The 16,136-nt window shown below is 42.6% G+C and overlaps 1 protein-coding gene across 2 annotated transcripts in view; it reads right to left on the minus strand.

Annotated features, from left to right (window-relative positions):
• Nucleotides 1–366: 366 nt before the first annotated feature.
• The window catches only part of FNDC1 (fibronectin type III domain containing 1), an 89,520-nt gene continuing 73,750 nt past the window's right edge, over nt 367–16,136 (minus strand). Inside the window, exons 15-19 of one of the 2 annotated variants that reach the window (XM_083434017.1) lie at nt 14,331–14,410; nt 10,368–10,397; nt 6,014–6,175; nt 3,115–3,237; nt 367–1,334 (exon numbers count right to left, since the gene is read on the minus strand). In XM_083434017.1, coding sequence (XP_083290143.1) covers nt 1,219–1,334; nt 3,115–3,237; nt 6,014–6,175; nt 10,368–10,397; nt 14,331–14,410 — 511 coding nt within the window. In that variant the 3' untranslated portion in view covers nt 367–1,218. Of the gene's footprint in view, nt 1,335–3,114; nt 3,238–3,903; nt 5,065–5,433; nt 6,176–10,367; nt 10,398–14,330; nt 14,411–16,136 lie in introns of those variants that run through there. The other variant, XR_014509675.1, reaches the window with a different exon arrangement.

The following is a 16,136-nucleotide window of genomic DNA, read 5'->3' on the forward strand; positions in this document are numbered from 1 at the left end:
GTGGGGGGAACAGCATGATTGGGGCCACAGTGTTCAGGGAGAGTGAACTGAACCATTCCCCACCCCCTGCAATCCTAATGAACATTGCCCCACTTGAGGCATTTGTCAAAGGCAGCTTTCCACTGGATACAACTGAGCAAATGTGGAATTGCACCTGAAATCACATTTGGTTCCAGTAAGACCAGCTTTTCTTTGTATTTCAGCTTAACTCATTTGTGACACTGCCTCTTAAGCTCTAAAGACCATTGGGCATGGCTTTGATTCACACACTGTTATATTGCTGGGCTGCATCCATATTGGGATATTAATCATATTGATAAATGTACCAAATAAATCACCCCCATTGAAACATCACTTGCTCGGAGCCCGGTGCTGAATTCTTCTATTTTATACAAACATCAACATCATTACAGTTCAACAATACTCACAAGAAGAGAAGCCTGGTTCTTTACATGGTTAATGTATTGTGCATAGTATATTTTTCACAGATTTATTTTTTTAGAAGACTTGTTAATTAATAGCACCTTTTACATAAAACCTTCCCATACACATAGTCATCTAAATCAACAAGAAAACCTCAGTTCTAAGAAATACTTCTGCAAGCATACAGTACTGGTGGTTGTTGGCTGCTTTTTATAAGCTGAATTTACATAGTGACCTGGTATATCGTGGAGCAATGTGCAAACCCACAGGAGAAGTCTTGAGTAACATTGATCGGTTCTCATGGGCATTTAAGTAACACGGCATGACTGCATAGCAACATTCTGAAGCATAAGACTCTGCCAGTGGAAGGAAGCAGAGAATCCCGTTAATAGCAGTGGAAAGTGGTTAGCATGCTTAAGTCATTCCTTGCAAGATACATCACCATTCCGATTTTTCGTGGCTAGCCGAGTATATGAGGTTTCAGTGAGCACAGGTAGCACCCATTGTAGATACATCTCCATGCCTTTTAAAGGCAAGGAGAAGGAAGGCAGGACTCCTGTCTGCGCTCTAAAGCAGAGTAATCAAGCAGCACCATAGACTTAGGTTTACAAAAGTCTACACAACATGGAGTTTCATCCACGTCTATCGTCGACTCTTCACTAGTTCCATCCTTTCCGTGTTTTAGTTTTATCCTTTCTTTGCCAAACCAACTGCTTAGAGCCCTCCAATGACAGTCATTCAAAAGGCACTGCTGGCTGGACTGCGCTGAATCGTTGCAGGAAGACCTCGACACAGTTACCATTTCCCTGGAATAGGCACACCACACTCATACCAGCCCACATAGTAGTAAGGCGTCATGTACCCAATGCGTCCAAACGATACAGGCTCTTGCCGATATTGGCGATAATAACCTGTAGGAGTAAAAATAACGGCATTTAGTATCTTAGCACCGTCATCATAGGATGTCAGTTTGCATTTCTTAGTGCAGAAAGTATTGATCTGATGTGTAGAGAGCTTTCCTATTCTAATTAATTCAAGAGGGTTCTGGAAGCATCACTGTCTGAAAGAAACAAGCTGAAGGTTCATGGTGTTTGGGTTATTCCTTCAGAGAAGCTGAGTACAGCTGGCTTAAACTGGTTCTGTTATCTCTTTCAGTCAAGATCATGCTGACTATAATAGTGAGGCCAGAAGGATCCTGGGTTTCACTTTCACTTTCTATCTCTCTTTCCTTCTGGTGTGGTGTTCTGTAAGGTTTAGATTTATTCTAAGTTATTGTAAGCTTAAGTTGAGTCTGCTGCAACTGGATTTCTTATCGACAGTGCTAATCTTGAATGTATTGGATTTGTGACCATTATGCTCATTTGCCTTCAGTGGCAGTAAAGCTCTGCTGGATGAAATATAATTGCCTCTGGTCTATTTTGGGGGATCCTGCAACGTACTTAGGTTTTTGCTCTGCTAACTATAAGTTGGAGTTCTGCTCTGGATCAATATTGAGTAGAATTTCATGACATAGGAATGTTATGGTAAAGTGTGGTCTAATCCTGCTGTCTGGGAAATCACCTCAAATGCCTCACTGATTGCCATTGTATTATTGCATATGGCACACAACTTTCTGTTGGGCATTCTTGAAACAGTTGCACAGAAAAGGATACATAACTGTTCCAAGAAGCACCTTAGAGTAATCAGTACTGTTTCTAGACCTACAATTCATTCACACCCAATACCCAGCTTTGTTCTGCACGTATTGCTCCATTGTTCGGGTTTCCTGCATCTCCCAGTGTTGTGGCACAGAAACTGGTACTTCATACTTCACAAAGCAAGAACAAGAGTGGCATGGGAAGATCCAGCCATGTCGTTTCCTGAATTTGACAGGCTGAAGAAGCTCAGTTACTTGTGATGACGCTAACTGCATTCTGCATGGCTATGAGTGTGCTAGCTGGAGAAAAAATAACTTTTTGTCCATGCAATTTGAGTGCTGGGAAAATGAGATTTCCCTACAGCATATGCATCTCTTTGTGGCAAGGTGTAAGGATGCCCCAGAATAATTTGGGGTCATTTGGATAAGTAAGGTCCCCAAAATATGCTTACCTAGGAAAGGACTTTAGTTTCCCATAGAGGAGTAAGGAAAATGAGGGAGGCTGGATATCAGCACTCACAATTCAAACAGAAGTCAAAGGTATCAGGGTAAAAGCAACATCAAAAAAGCTATTTGTAAAGAAAAAGTGGCTGCTTAAAGCATTAGCAGACTTCCCAACATTGTTTTCCACACATGTGGTGTTCTATCTGATCACTGTGCCAGTTCCATACTTTCCTTGTGTCTCATATTTCTGCTTTTTAGAGCCAGCGACCAGGCACATCTGGATTAGCTGCCCTTGCTTAGATTGCAAAGCACAGCATGATCCTGTGACTTCTGCATTTTCTGCCCTCAGAACAAAAGGGTTATAAAAACACCACCATTCTCACAACCTGTGCCTCAAAACCCATCAAAGGTGAGCAGACAATTTATAGCGCAGAATCGATTCAATGCATTTGTGTGATGATTGCTTTGCTTGCAACTGCAATATGTGAGTTTGTTGAGAATCATTAATGCTGAGCACCTGTAATCTGCAAGCTGCCTACAGTCCATTCCACCACTGGTGTGTAATGTAGATTTCTGGTACTCCATACTACCAATTTTGCTTTCTTTTTTACCTTGAATTGGAGGCAGGGCTTCTACATATGACTGTGGCCCTGTTCTTCCATCCAAGTGTGAATCCACAAACTGGCAGTGATCTTCACCTCTTCCCCAGCTATCCCCGATGCTGTAAAACGTATCTGAAAAAGTTGCACATGGGGTTAGAACTTGCAACTGCTGCATCTCAGCAAGGGCAGAGGGTCGTGCGCAAGAAGAGGCATCTGAAAACATTTGAAAATGGATGGGGGTTGTTCCCTGTTGAGCTCTTTTAGATTGGAGCGATACACTTAACCAGGTTACTCAAACCTGAGTATCTCTGGGTTGTAAAGATGAAATATCAGCAGACTCTACTGAGGCAGGCAGAGGCATCAGACTTTCAAGGTTCGGGCCAGCTCTGTTTAAATTTACCAAATACAACCATTCTAGTAAAGGTAAAGGTAAAGGTAAAGGTACCCCTGCCCGTACGGGCCAGTCTTGACAGACTCTAGGGTTGTGCGCCCATCTCACTCAAGAGGCCGGGGGCCAGCGCTGTCCGGAGACACTTCCGGGTCACGTGGCCAGCGTGACAACGCTGCTCTGGCGAGCCAGAGCCGCACACGGAAACGCCGTTTACCTTCCCGCTAGTAAGCGGTCCCTATTTATCTACTTGCACCCAGGGGTGCTTTCAAACTGCTAGGTTGGCAGGCGCTGGGACCCAGCAGCGGGAGCGCACTCTGCCGCGGGGATTCGAACCGCCGACCTTTCGATCAGCAAGCCCTAGGCACTGAGGCTTTAACCCACAGCGCCACCCGCGTCCCTTACAACCATTCTATCTGCACTCAAAAATTAAAGGTGAGTAAGTACTTTAAAATGTCAGTCCAAAAGTCCACACATCCTCATCCAGGCACCCTCATCCAGACATTTAAGGGTTTTAGAATGTCTCTGGTTTAAATAGTTTGCCTAAGCAACAGATTACAGCTGAATTTTCGGTCTAATGAGAGGGCAAGGAAGGGCTCAGACAGAAGTAATGCTAATCTAGAAATGAAGGGTGCAGGTCTCGAAAGTGGGCTTATTTGCTATTTTTGAGTATAGCTGAAATAATAGGAGCGTTATGGTAAAAGAATCCACTGGCACAGTATGAAAGGAAGCCAGTGGTCCTCGCCAACATTCCTGAAGTCAGTAAAACAGATTTTTATGTCTGCTATTGGCTGAGAATCCCACTTGAAGATCTCGTGTCTTCTCCTTTTTTGAGTTCATTTTGCCACTGTGCTGGTAGCTGCTTTCAGAGGCAAAGACTCCCTTCTCATTGCATTAAGTGCAATTAGTTGATGTACAATTAAGAATGCACATCAACTAATTGCACTTAATGCAATGGGAAAGCTTTGCCTCTTAAAGCAGCTACCAGCACATTGGTAGAATGAACTAAAGAAGGAGTGATTTAAAAAGTGTAATTAAGAATGCAGTGGCCAGAGAAGGAATGTCCGCTGGGAGTAGAGCAGAAAGAAGAAACGCCATGGTGTATCTGCAACAACACAACTGGGCATCTTCATCTGCCCCAGCTACAACAAAACATGTCTCTCCCATACCAGTCTCTACAACCACAGCAGGCACTGCAATTGTCCAACAGCTTGACTTCACCCCCAAAGGAGCACTCCTCCATTGTCTCCCAAGACAGATGGACACCAACAATTAAGAATGCACATTATTGTGAAGTAGCAGCATATTCTCATCAGAAGGGGGAAGCACACACTTCAGAGCAGGGGGAGCAATGCTGAAGTTGGCTTAGAAAATTGAACTGAGCTTTAGCGATTCAACTAGGATTGGATGAACCTATGAATTTCTGGCCCCAGTCATTTTTGCATGTGTTTCCTCATAAGTCTTTTTATTTCTGCTATAAATATTTTAAATCTGCACAAAAAGCACATTCAAATATGCATTTTAAGTGCATTTCCCTCTCAAAATATGCATTTTTAGTATTTCCTCTCATGCTACATACAGTGGTGCCCCGCAAGACGAATGCCTCGCAAGACGGAAAACCCGCAAGACGAAAGGGTTTTCCGTTTTCAGAGGTGCTTCGCAGGACGGATTTCTCTATGGGCTTGCTTCGCAAGACGAAAATGTCTTGCAATTCTTGCAATTTTTTTTCCGCTCCCCAACCCCTTTTTCTAAGGCACTAAGCTGCTAATAGCCTTTTAGCAGCTAATCTGCTAATCCCTTAAGCCTTTAATAGCCACTAATAGCCGCTAAACCGCTAATAGCGCTAAACCGCTAATCCGCTAATGGGCTTGCTTCGCAAGATGAAAAAACTGCAAGACGAAGAGACTCGCGGAACGGATTCTTTTCGTCTTGCGAGGCACCACTGTATGTCAAAACTTTGCAAACTGGTGCCTGAGCTTGCTTCCCCACCACTTCCTCCCTTTTCCTTTTGTGTCACGTCTTTTGGATTGTAAACCTGAGGGCAGAGATTTTGGGGTAGAAACACCCAATCAACCAACTTGGGCAGTACTTTATATCTTTTAGGTTACAGCTAAGGCTCCATAGGATGCAAATGGAAGGCTCTAAATCAGGCTGGGGACAGAAGTCACAACATCCACACGCCTAGACACTATTTCACTTTTAAGTAAGACCCCAAATCATCAACCACAGTTACCCCAATGTAAGCACACACAGAGCAAGAATGGCCAGCCACACTTCATGTGATTATATGCAAGACCCCATTTGAAAAAGTCTTAAGCACGGCTTCTTTTTACCACACTCAATTCCTCCAATAACCTAAAAATCACCCTCCCCTGCAAAAGTGGGGCAGCATTTCCCTACCAATTTCTAGGAAAGGATAAATTCTTGATATGTTGGAGGAATGGGGGTTTACCAGCAGCAATGTTCACACAAAATATGGAATTTTGGCTCAGCCATAATTCTGTTGACCCAGATACATACCTCTTAGGTCATCGCTGAGGTAAATCTTGTATCTCAATGAATTGCAAAGAACAACACCTACAAATTTTCTGTACCATGTCCGTTTCACATATTGCTTGCCACTGCATTCGGAATATGTGGGGTCATATTTAAAACTGAATGGGATCCAGATTGGTTCACCACCTAAGAAAAGAGTTAAAGTAACAGACTTAAAAGTTCCGTTATCAAGTTTCTTAGCTTTTTTATGTTAACCATCATATCTTAATTGATGTTCTATTTTCAGAGGCCATAAAAAGTCTTCATAACCAACATATGAATCCATTCCTAAAGACATTTTCTTGGAAGTCTCTTGATTTTACCTAATGGAGCTGACTTACAATTAAATATGTTTAGGACTGTAGCCCAAGTCACAAATGGCATAAACCTGATATTCTCCACCGAGCCTTCAGGGCAGTTGTCAATATGAATGAAGTAATAGTATATTGTAATATACCATCATGTCATTGTGTTAGTGAAATTGAGATGTGCTTTGTTTCCTTGGTACTTAACAGAATGGTGTGTCCAACATTACCACCCAATGCTTTTAACTTTTTTAAGTATATTAACATTATAATCTTAATACAGTTTAATGTGTTTGAAATCCAGGACAGCTGTAAAATAATACTGTTAGGATACCTGCAGCAATGGGCATTTTAAAGATGATTTCTCATCAAAACAAATATTTAAGCACTACTTTATTTTTGTGGTTCTGTATTTCTTTTTAAAAAGAAAAAGGAAATGAAGAAAGCTAAAGCCAACAAATCATAAAAGGGTTATTGACTTCAGTGTGCATTGTTATCTGTTAACTTGATATTTTAAAATGAGACTAGAAACATAAGCACTTTTGAGGGGGGGTTTTTCTGAACTGAAATTCTGTTTTGTTCCCCCTCCCCTAAAGCTAACATTAAATCAAAACAGATTGCACAAAAGCAAGAAAGCCAAGTAGGTCTTTTCTGAACAGCAACTGTTGTTAGCCATTTCAAACTATGTGGTGGCAATAAATAAATGCCGCCATTTATTGACAGCCCAATCCACTATCTGCTTATACAGAAGCACTTGGATTTAAAAAGGCAATCTCATATGACCCTTGTATTATGATGATGCTTCCAAATGAGGGAGTGGGTCCCTGGTTCCTTTCCCGTGGCTGTCTATAGTCTATACCACTGCAAAAGGTCTCAAAGTGATCTGAGTGGCGACAAGCTGTGGTGGCTGGTATGGTGGGAATGCACTGCTCACCTGACCACCACCTGGCTGAGTTGCTGCAGCACACTGGGATTGGAAGGGGCGCAGTAGTGGCATGGTGGAAGCTTACCAGCAGGAGTGCCTGAGTGGCTCCACTGTGCCACTGGTACCTAGCCAGCTTGCCACCACATCCCTTCCTGTCCTAGCATGCTAACAGAGGTCAAGTGAGCGACACAGCCTCACCACGACATCTGCCACTGCTGGTAAGGCAGGAACCACAACCAGGGCACCATGGATCAGAAAACTACTTCAGTGTGGATTCAAAGGCCCTATTCGCCTGCTCTGTGACCTCCTCCCTTCTCTTATGTCTTTGCTGCCCAGTTCATGTGCCTCTCATGTGCTATAAGGGGACCTTGTGGGGAGCATGCTGGGTCCGATGGCCTTTTAAATGCATTTCTGGGAGGAGGGGCTACTGGTTTGTTTTCATTTTCATTCCATTGTGTATTTTGTGTTCTCATTTTGTATTTTTATGTTGTGAACCACCCTGTGATATTCAGATAAAGGGCGGTGTATCATTCAAATAAATAAATGGATAAATATAATGCAAAGAAATCTCATACAAGCAAAGCATGTTATCTCCACTGCAGAAGCTGCCCTTACAGAAAGAGGTACAGAGACTGGGCAACAAGAACGCAACAGAGGGAGTGGAGCTAGCAAGTGCCCCTGCCTCCTTCTCATGTAATCATACAAGAGGGGGGGGGGGTGCCTGAAAGGGGTTAATGTTCACCACCTCTATAAAATTGTGAGAATTTGTGAAGACTCAAGCTGACATCAGTTGTCCTGATTCAAAGTCCCATGAGCTCTGGTGTGTAAACATAGGCAGCAGAGCGCCAACCGGATCATTTCAGATGTAAATCGTAGTTTTGTGAATACGTAGGGAGCTGCCCCATTGACTGAAATAAATAGGGCAGTGTCCATGTGGGGGGTAGAGTCCTGTGCCTGCCCCAGAGCCCCCACGCCTGCAGTAAATCACTTGATCGGGCGATAGGCACTAAATACTTGGACTTCATAAGTGTTGGATCAGACTATAAAAATATCAGCACAGACTGAACACGTAAAAGAATTCTCAGCTACAAGCTGTAAATAGATCAAACAGTAAAATCTATGTTGCTTCTATAATAACTGCTACTCTACCAACGAACGGGACAAGGGAAGGTTACAATGTGAAAGTTGTTGTTTCCTTGCTTTCACAGCATTCCCCCTGTGCTCTGTCTCCCTTATGCTGTTGGCAACTGTTCCATGGGATGGGAACCACATTTTTAAAAGGAGAAAAGACAAAGCAACATTTGGTCTTTTCTTTAATCGAGTCTTTTGACTCCAAAAGAAGCACACCATAATCCTGTAAACACACATAAATTCATGAATAACACGCAGGAGTAGTCTCATTGAGTTTGGCTGAGATGGGCTTCAGTACAACTGACTTGAGTTTAATGGGACTTCTTTCGTACCCAAAAAGTTTTTTCACATGTGCCATTCTTTCCAGCATTTCAGCCAGAATATTCTCAGTGCGGACAAAACAATGAACTGTTCGTGGAAAGAAAACTACACAATGAATGTGAATCAGAGCACTCTACATTCCCTTGCTATTCATCAGCATAGTGTCTCCCCATGAACAAATCTCAGTGAAACTGGCTAGCCTTCGCCATAGTTGGTGCTGTGAAGCATGCCATGTGGTTTTCATTATACGTTCAGTTCTGCTTGGAAGAGTTATTTGGCACTTCTGAGTTATCAGGCACAAAACTCTGGGGTAAATTATCATTCCAATAATAATTTTAAGTCTTAATAGTAGCAGATAATTGCATGTAAATATATCTTAGTTCACATTTCCCATTAAAGTCCCTTAAAAGACAGGGATAGTGTGGGGAACGTCAGAGGCTGGGTGTGGCCCTCCAGACCTATCTATGTGGCCCTCAGAACACCTATTCTCTCCAGGCCACACCCCCTCAGTGGCCTGCTTCAAACCCTGAGTGTTTTTGCCTAGCTGGATTGTGTCCTTGAGCTCTGAGACTGCCACTTTCTTGTCAGGGCAGAGGAGAAAGAGGGTATGTAGAAACTAGCCTACTCTACAAAGGTAAACTACGTTTGTTCCTCTGCGCACTTTCGCCTCCAGCCCTGCTCACCCTGGCATGTGGCTCTTGGAAGGTTTCCCAGAAGGGAAGGTGTCCCTCAAGCTCAAAAATGTTCCCTATTTTTATGCAAAAATATGTTTTGGATATCTAGCAGCTTTCAAAATGCTTCAAACTGTGTGGTGAAAAGTGGGGTATATGTGTTTTTAATCAGCCTTGAAAATATCCCATGAACGTTACTAGCCTGCAAAATCTTTTAGTTGCCTGCCGGGAGCTGTCAGAAGAGGGGAACAGAACTCCAGATCACCTTCAGCAGCCCCCTGAACTTCTCTTATTACTAATGCACATCTTTGCAAGGTGTCAAAGAGGAGGCTTCCTACCTCCAGCAACCTCCCTGGTTTCTATGCTGGGTGCAGAGGAGAGACAGGACACTGGTAGTGGCATGTGTGGTTTGATGGATCTGCACTCCCTGTTGCTGCTTACCTAGACCAGGCTGGGGCAGCAGCAATGTCTGGGCTTGGAGGACACACCACCTCATCCCAGACTGGTCCAGGTAAACAGCAAAGATCTGGGTGTTGGGTGGGTGGTCCTGCCCCAGTATGCAAACCACTCCTGTAGAGTGCTCTGTCCCCTCTCTACATGCATCTACATGCAATTCCTTGTCACCTGTGCTTACCAGGCCAGTGCATAAATGCAAGGCTGTTCTAAATAAATAAATGTAAATGGATATATAAGACGGTTAAAAATGGACATACAGCAATACACTATCCAAAACTATCGGTATCCTGTCTCCAGAACTTGACTGCCCCAGAAAGCATAAAGGAAGCAGATAACAGAATCAGGTGAAAGGGCAGTTTCCGCACTCTTGTTTATCCCTCTCTCCCTTTCAAACTTATAACTTATATCCCTCTCTCCCTTTCAAAGGAAGTCAATAATTTTAAATATCTCTGTCAGCTGTACAATGTCACAACCTTAAGTTTTGCAGTACTCAGGACAAGATAATATCTGAAAACAGCAAGGAGACTTACCCGGTGGTCTGACAATAAGTAGAGGATTATCTATAAAGAGGGAACAAGAAAATGCATGAGTGGCTTACACTGAAGATTTATATCCCCTGAAGCCAAAATAAAAACCAAAATGCTACATCAAAAATGGTGGGTTGCAAAAGTTAATTTTCTTATTCCTGTTTATTTTGAAAGCAAAAATACTCCCACGCAAGTCAGTCTACAAAAAAATAGTTGAGTATGCAATATTCCTTTTTTCAAAAAAAAAAAGTATTTACATTATGTTTGCCTTTATAACCATCTTTTTTCATTTATGTGAGTGAAATTAGCATATTTGTTTATTATGGATTTGTTTTTTTTGAAACGTGGCAATGTTTCGATTGCACGTCATGGGGAAGGTAGAGAAAACCACGTTGTGTTGAGCAGTAACTTAGCAACCATGAAATGTCAAGCTAGCCAACCATTTGAATAATAAGCCAACCATTTCAACAGGGGATGATGATGGCAAATAACTCTTGCATCATCTGCAACGATAGCAAGCTGTAAAGAGCTGAATGGGGATCAATGAAGAGAAACAATTACAATATGGAACAGGGAAAGGTGGTGCTCCAAATTAACCATTCAGAAAACTCTACTCTCATGAAAATGTGAAAGAATGTGCAAAGAGGGCTAGGCTTGCTTTTTGCCATCACTCCTGGTTGCTAGCCATGTGTTGAGAGCACTAGATTGGATAGACAGTCAGGATTCCTTCTCCCCTTGCAGGGAGGAGCTCTTGCGCATAGATTGGCATGTGCATAAAGCCCTTTCCAAATCTGCAGATGGCAGTGGTGGGGCAAGCCTGCCAGATTCAGCAGGTGGCATAGCATGGCTAGACCATGCTGCCCTGTAACACACAGACAGCCCCACACATACGTGGTGTGATTAGCTACTGCTTTTCAGCAAGACAAAATTATTCTTAGGACTAAGCGGAAGGCTTTCATCCATTCCCGCGACACACTTTAAAAAGTAATGCAACACATTCCTTACTTACTAACAAAACACTAACCTGGCTGTTGCCCAATTTCATAACTCTCAAGACTGTTCATTGTAAGAATTCTAGTCCATTAATCAGTTACCGTATTTTTCTGTGCATAAGACGCCCCCATGTATAAGACAACCCCTATTTTTTTTGAGCCCAAAATTAATTAATTAATATTTTAAACACCAAACAGAACAACTTTGATATTTTATTAAATATTCAAAACAGTGGTATATTTAGTACCGTATATTTAAACATCAAACAGTGAGGCAAGCTGTGTAATAGCGGCTGCTCCTGTCAGCTCAGTGCAACTCCACTGTAGCTGCAGCTCCAGCTCTCCCGCCTGTATGTTGCACTTTTGTCTCAGTATTTACGGTATGTACCGTATTTACTACATGAGCGCCGGCAATGCAAAAGCTGATCGAGATGCTGTGACTGCCAGAGCTGCCTGAGTGAGTGCGCTTGGGGAATGAGGGGTCTGGGTAGCCAGGGGGCGGCTGAGGGAACTGGGTGGAAGGGACAATGTCCAGAGTGGGGGCTGCTGGGGGGGGGCAGTAGCAGACCAGGGTTTGTCATGAGGCCAATAGTGAGGGGAGGCTGTCGGGGGGGGGGGGGGAGAATATGGATGGCGGCATGAATTTATTTATATATTTAATTGCAACATTCCCTGTATAAGACAACTCCCAATTTTAAACTTTAAAAATTTGGGGGGAAATATTGTTTTATAGGCTGAAAAATACGGTAATTGCTCTATTTAGCCTGCATGAGCAAAATCAGTGATTCTGAAGCAAGAAGCATTGATTTTGGATGCTGCTTTTGGATGTGTTGCAGTGGACACTATCTAAGAATAGACATTCCCTTCAATGTAAGAGAAAAGGAGAGACGTCTTTTTTAAGGTAGTGTTTGCCACCTTCAGTTTTCATACCTACTTCTATTAAAAATTATGTGCTTTAAAAATATACTGCCTACTTAATCAGCAACATCTTTTAGTATTATTTTTTTTAATTCTACCTCATTAAGGGAGCAATCCACCTACCTGGGGGTAAGTCCCACTGAACTCAATAGGACCTTCTTCTAAGTAGACAAGTACAAGGACTGAACTATTAATCGTTTAAATGTTACAGCCCTCCTATAAATCCATTATATAAAACGCTTTACTTGATTTTCAAGTTTTTAACTTTCAAGAATACCATTTTGATAGCTAAAAGTGCCTATAAATTCTATGGCAAGAACTCTAGAATCAGGTTTAGGGGGTGAACGGGAATAAAAAACAACTTATTGGAGGGCCCAAGTCTGTGGCAGTAATGGCCAGTGATTATCCTGAGTTTGTTAAGGGATCAGCACATTGTATTTTGATGTTTAACTGTGCTGGCTGGCCTTTGAGCAACCATCTCAGCAAAAATAAAAGAAATAAAATATTTAACTATGCTTTAAAAGAAAAAAAAACCTCTTTAAAAAGCCTTGTCAAAGAAATATCGCCATTATGAAACGGGAACAAGCTTCAACCAAAAGAGTAAAAAACTGAAATGGAAAATTGTTTCCCATATTCCTTCCAGACAATTACCTCCAGCTGCTCAGCTGCTCACAATTAAAAAACTAATTTTAAGTGTCTCGCCAATTTAGCAAAGGCACACTCAACATCCTTTTTTATTTTTTTTTATTTAACCTCCCAATTCTCAGGGCAATGATATCCAAGTTCACACCAGGCAGCTCTGAAGACAATTGGCCTGCACAAGGAACTAGTCAGAAATGTTAGTTAAGAGTTGGCTTCCTCTACCAGAAATGGAAAAAGCTACATGACCTACTTCCTCCCATTTGGCAGGGTTCCCATTGGAACCCTGACATGTCATCTTGATTCTGCAAGGTTCATGCTGAACCTCTGGCTTGTACAAGCTACTGCTTCTATCACCTGCTGAAAACCATGCTTTACTTTTCTATGCATGCTTACACCATTTGTCAGCATGCAATCAGGAGGAATAATCTATGAATTAGCCACATGCTTTTGAATGATCCTGGGAGATTCCTTTCTCCTCTGATCCCCCATACCACCAAATTATCTTGCTCCTGGGTCTTCTTTGTCCCTGTTCTCTGCTTTATTGCCTGCCCAACAAGCCTGTCTCCATCCACCCTGTCTCCATCTTTTCTATTTCAAAAGATAGAGCTGGTTCACACATCCAGCAACCTAATGTGAGCACTTCCTGTCCGTGGGATTAGCACAGAGGTGGGATAATGGCAGCCATCAAATGTACTGACTGACCCATATTTACCATAAAGGTTGACTCTTGAGCTTTGATTCTTTGGCAGAAATTCCAAACACATGCATGGTTTAATTCGGGGGTAGCCAACATGGTGCCCATCAGGCCCAGCCAGCATTTCCAGGGGTCAGAAATTATGGGAGTGCAGTCCAAAACAACTGGAAGGCACCATGATGGCTGCCCCTGCTTTAATTCCTTTGACATTGCCACTAGATTTAGTGACCTTGAAATGCAACCTTGTCTACAATACATCCCACCGCCAGTTGTCTTCTTTGGGGCTAATTCTCTTTTCTTCAATTCTCTCTTCACCTACGCTCTACTTTTGGGGCCTATACTGTATATTGGGTCCTATAGTAACCTGTTCCTTAACCACTTTCTTCCATCAAAATCTAGTCTTCCTTCATTCCTTCCAAAAACCACAATGATTCCTGGACTCTTTCTACTCACTTGGTTATATTCAGGGGACTTAAACAATATTATTCTATACATTTCATGGTGTATTTTTAGATTTTCAACTATGGCAACCTGCCCTGTAGCTTCAGGCAGAGTTGGGAAAACATTAGCAGGGAGGAACACTGCAAGAATGTCAGGTCATGTTCTTTACAAATATAATTAGTGAAAGTCTGGGATTTTCTGAAATCAATGGAAGTTTTTAAAAGCAAGAACATAATTCCATAGCATGGAGGTAAAATGTTCACATTTGTGAAACCATACCTGATTCTGTGATGTAGGAGATTGAGGAGCTTATAGGTCCATAACCATAGGGATTCTTTGCTTGGACTCTAAAGTAATACCTAAAGAAGAGAAAGAGAAGGGCAGAGACAACACAACCATCCATGAAAATGGCACTAAACCCATTTATTATAATGAAGTTAGGGAAATGTCAAACAGATAGTCGCTGCGTGACATAGTATCTAAAGCGCATTGGCCCTTGCAGTTCACCATACAAGGAAATGTCACAATTTACATTGTAGTAAGGTAGCTTATCTAGATCTAAGTCCACAATTATGATGAGGAAACTATCGTACTGCACCCTATAGATTTCCAATAGTGCAGATCAGAATTTGTAGCTAGCTGGACTATTGGGCTTGAAGGAAGGTCAAGATGCATTTCTTTCCAAAATGTAGCAGTAATTGCTTCATACCAGGTTCTGGGGAACTGGGTAGACTACCAGATACTAAAGGTAACCAGAGAGAGACAAAGGCATGTGTCAGTTTACAGACTTGGCAGACTTTGAACTCAGCTAGACTGGTAAAGAAAAAGTGATTTATATGTGTTGTATATGCGATAGAGTGGGACGCGGGTGGTGCTGTGGTCTAAACCACTGAGCCTAGGGCTTGCTGATCGGAAGGTCGGCAGCTCGAATCCCCGCGACAGGGTGAGTTCTCGTTGCTCGGTCCCAGCTACTGTCCACCTAGCAGTTCGAAAGCACGTCAAAGTCCAAGTAGATAAATAGGTACCGCTCCGGCGGGAAGGTAAACGGCGTTTCCATGCACTGCTCTGGTTTCACCAGAAGCGGCTTAGTCATGCTGGCCACATGACCCGGAAAAACTGTCTGCAGACAAACGTTGGCTCCTTCGGCCAGTAAAATGAGATGAGTGCTGCAACTCCAGAGTCGTTCACGACTGGACTTAACTGTCAGAGGTCCTTTACCTTTACCTTTACCAAGGGGGCAATACCAGTGGGTATTGCCCCCTTGATATTGAGGGACGATTTCCAATCATCGTGGGAAAAGGAGGTCATTAATGAGGTTCAATCCTGCAGATTGTCTCACCTTTACTTTGAGTCTATGACGTATAATCAAGCTAGAGCTGTGATTTCCCGGAGACTGAGTGACATTGCCAGGCAAGAAGACATAGCCCAGGTAAAACCAGGGATGTTCCTAGGGGACCAGATTTATCGGACCATACCAGCTCCCTACCTTGCAGAAATCCACCATGTGGAATACCGCAGACTTTTTACAGCGGCTAGATTAAATGTCCTTGACTCTGCGATATTGTGGGGAAGGTACAGGGGAGTACCATACGCCCAGAGAACCTGTCATTGTGCCATGGGTGTGGTTGAGTCCACCGAACACATTCTCTTGACTTGCCCTTCTTATGCAGAGCTTAGACAAAATTTTATAGCCCCACTTCTACGTCAATTTAGCTTCCTACCCGGAGAAAACCAGGTTTTACGCTTGCTAAATAATGTCACTAGAGCTATACCTTCCTTGGTGGCCAAATTTCTTTTTTTAGCTTTTAAGCGTCGCAAGACTATAATTGACTGTATTGATATAGGGCTATCTGCTTAACCCATTTTAGTGTTGGTTAAGTTTTAAAATTTTTATTGATGTTTTTAACTGTGTACTGACAAATGTTTCTTTTCTGACTGACGGTCGAATAAAAAAAAAAGGTTATATGCGATAGAACTTTGCCCCACCAGTTGGCGACATAGAGTCCCATTTTTCTCTACCTGTTTTCCCTGTCTAAATTTACAATGTGTTTAACTGAAACACTTCTCAGTCCAGGCTGAGATTCT

Source organism: Podarcis tiliguerta (assembly GCF_965153285.1).
Source record: "Podarcis tiliguerta genome assembly, chromosome: 3".
Classification (NCBI taxonomy): Eukaryota; Metazoa; Chordata; class Lepidosauria; order Squamata; family Lacertidae; genus Podarcis; species Podarcis tiliguerta.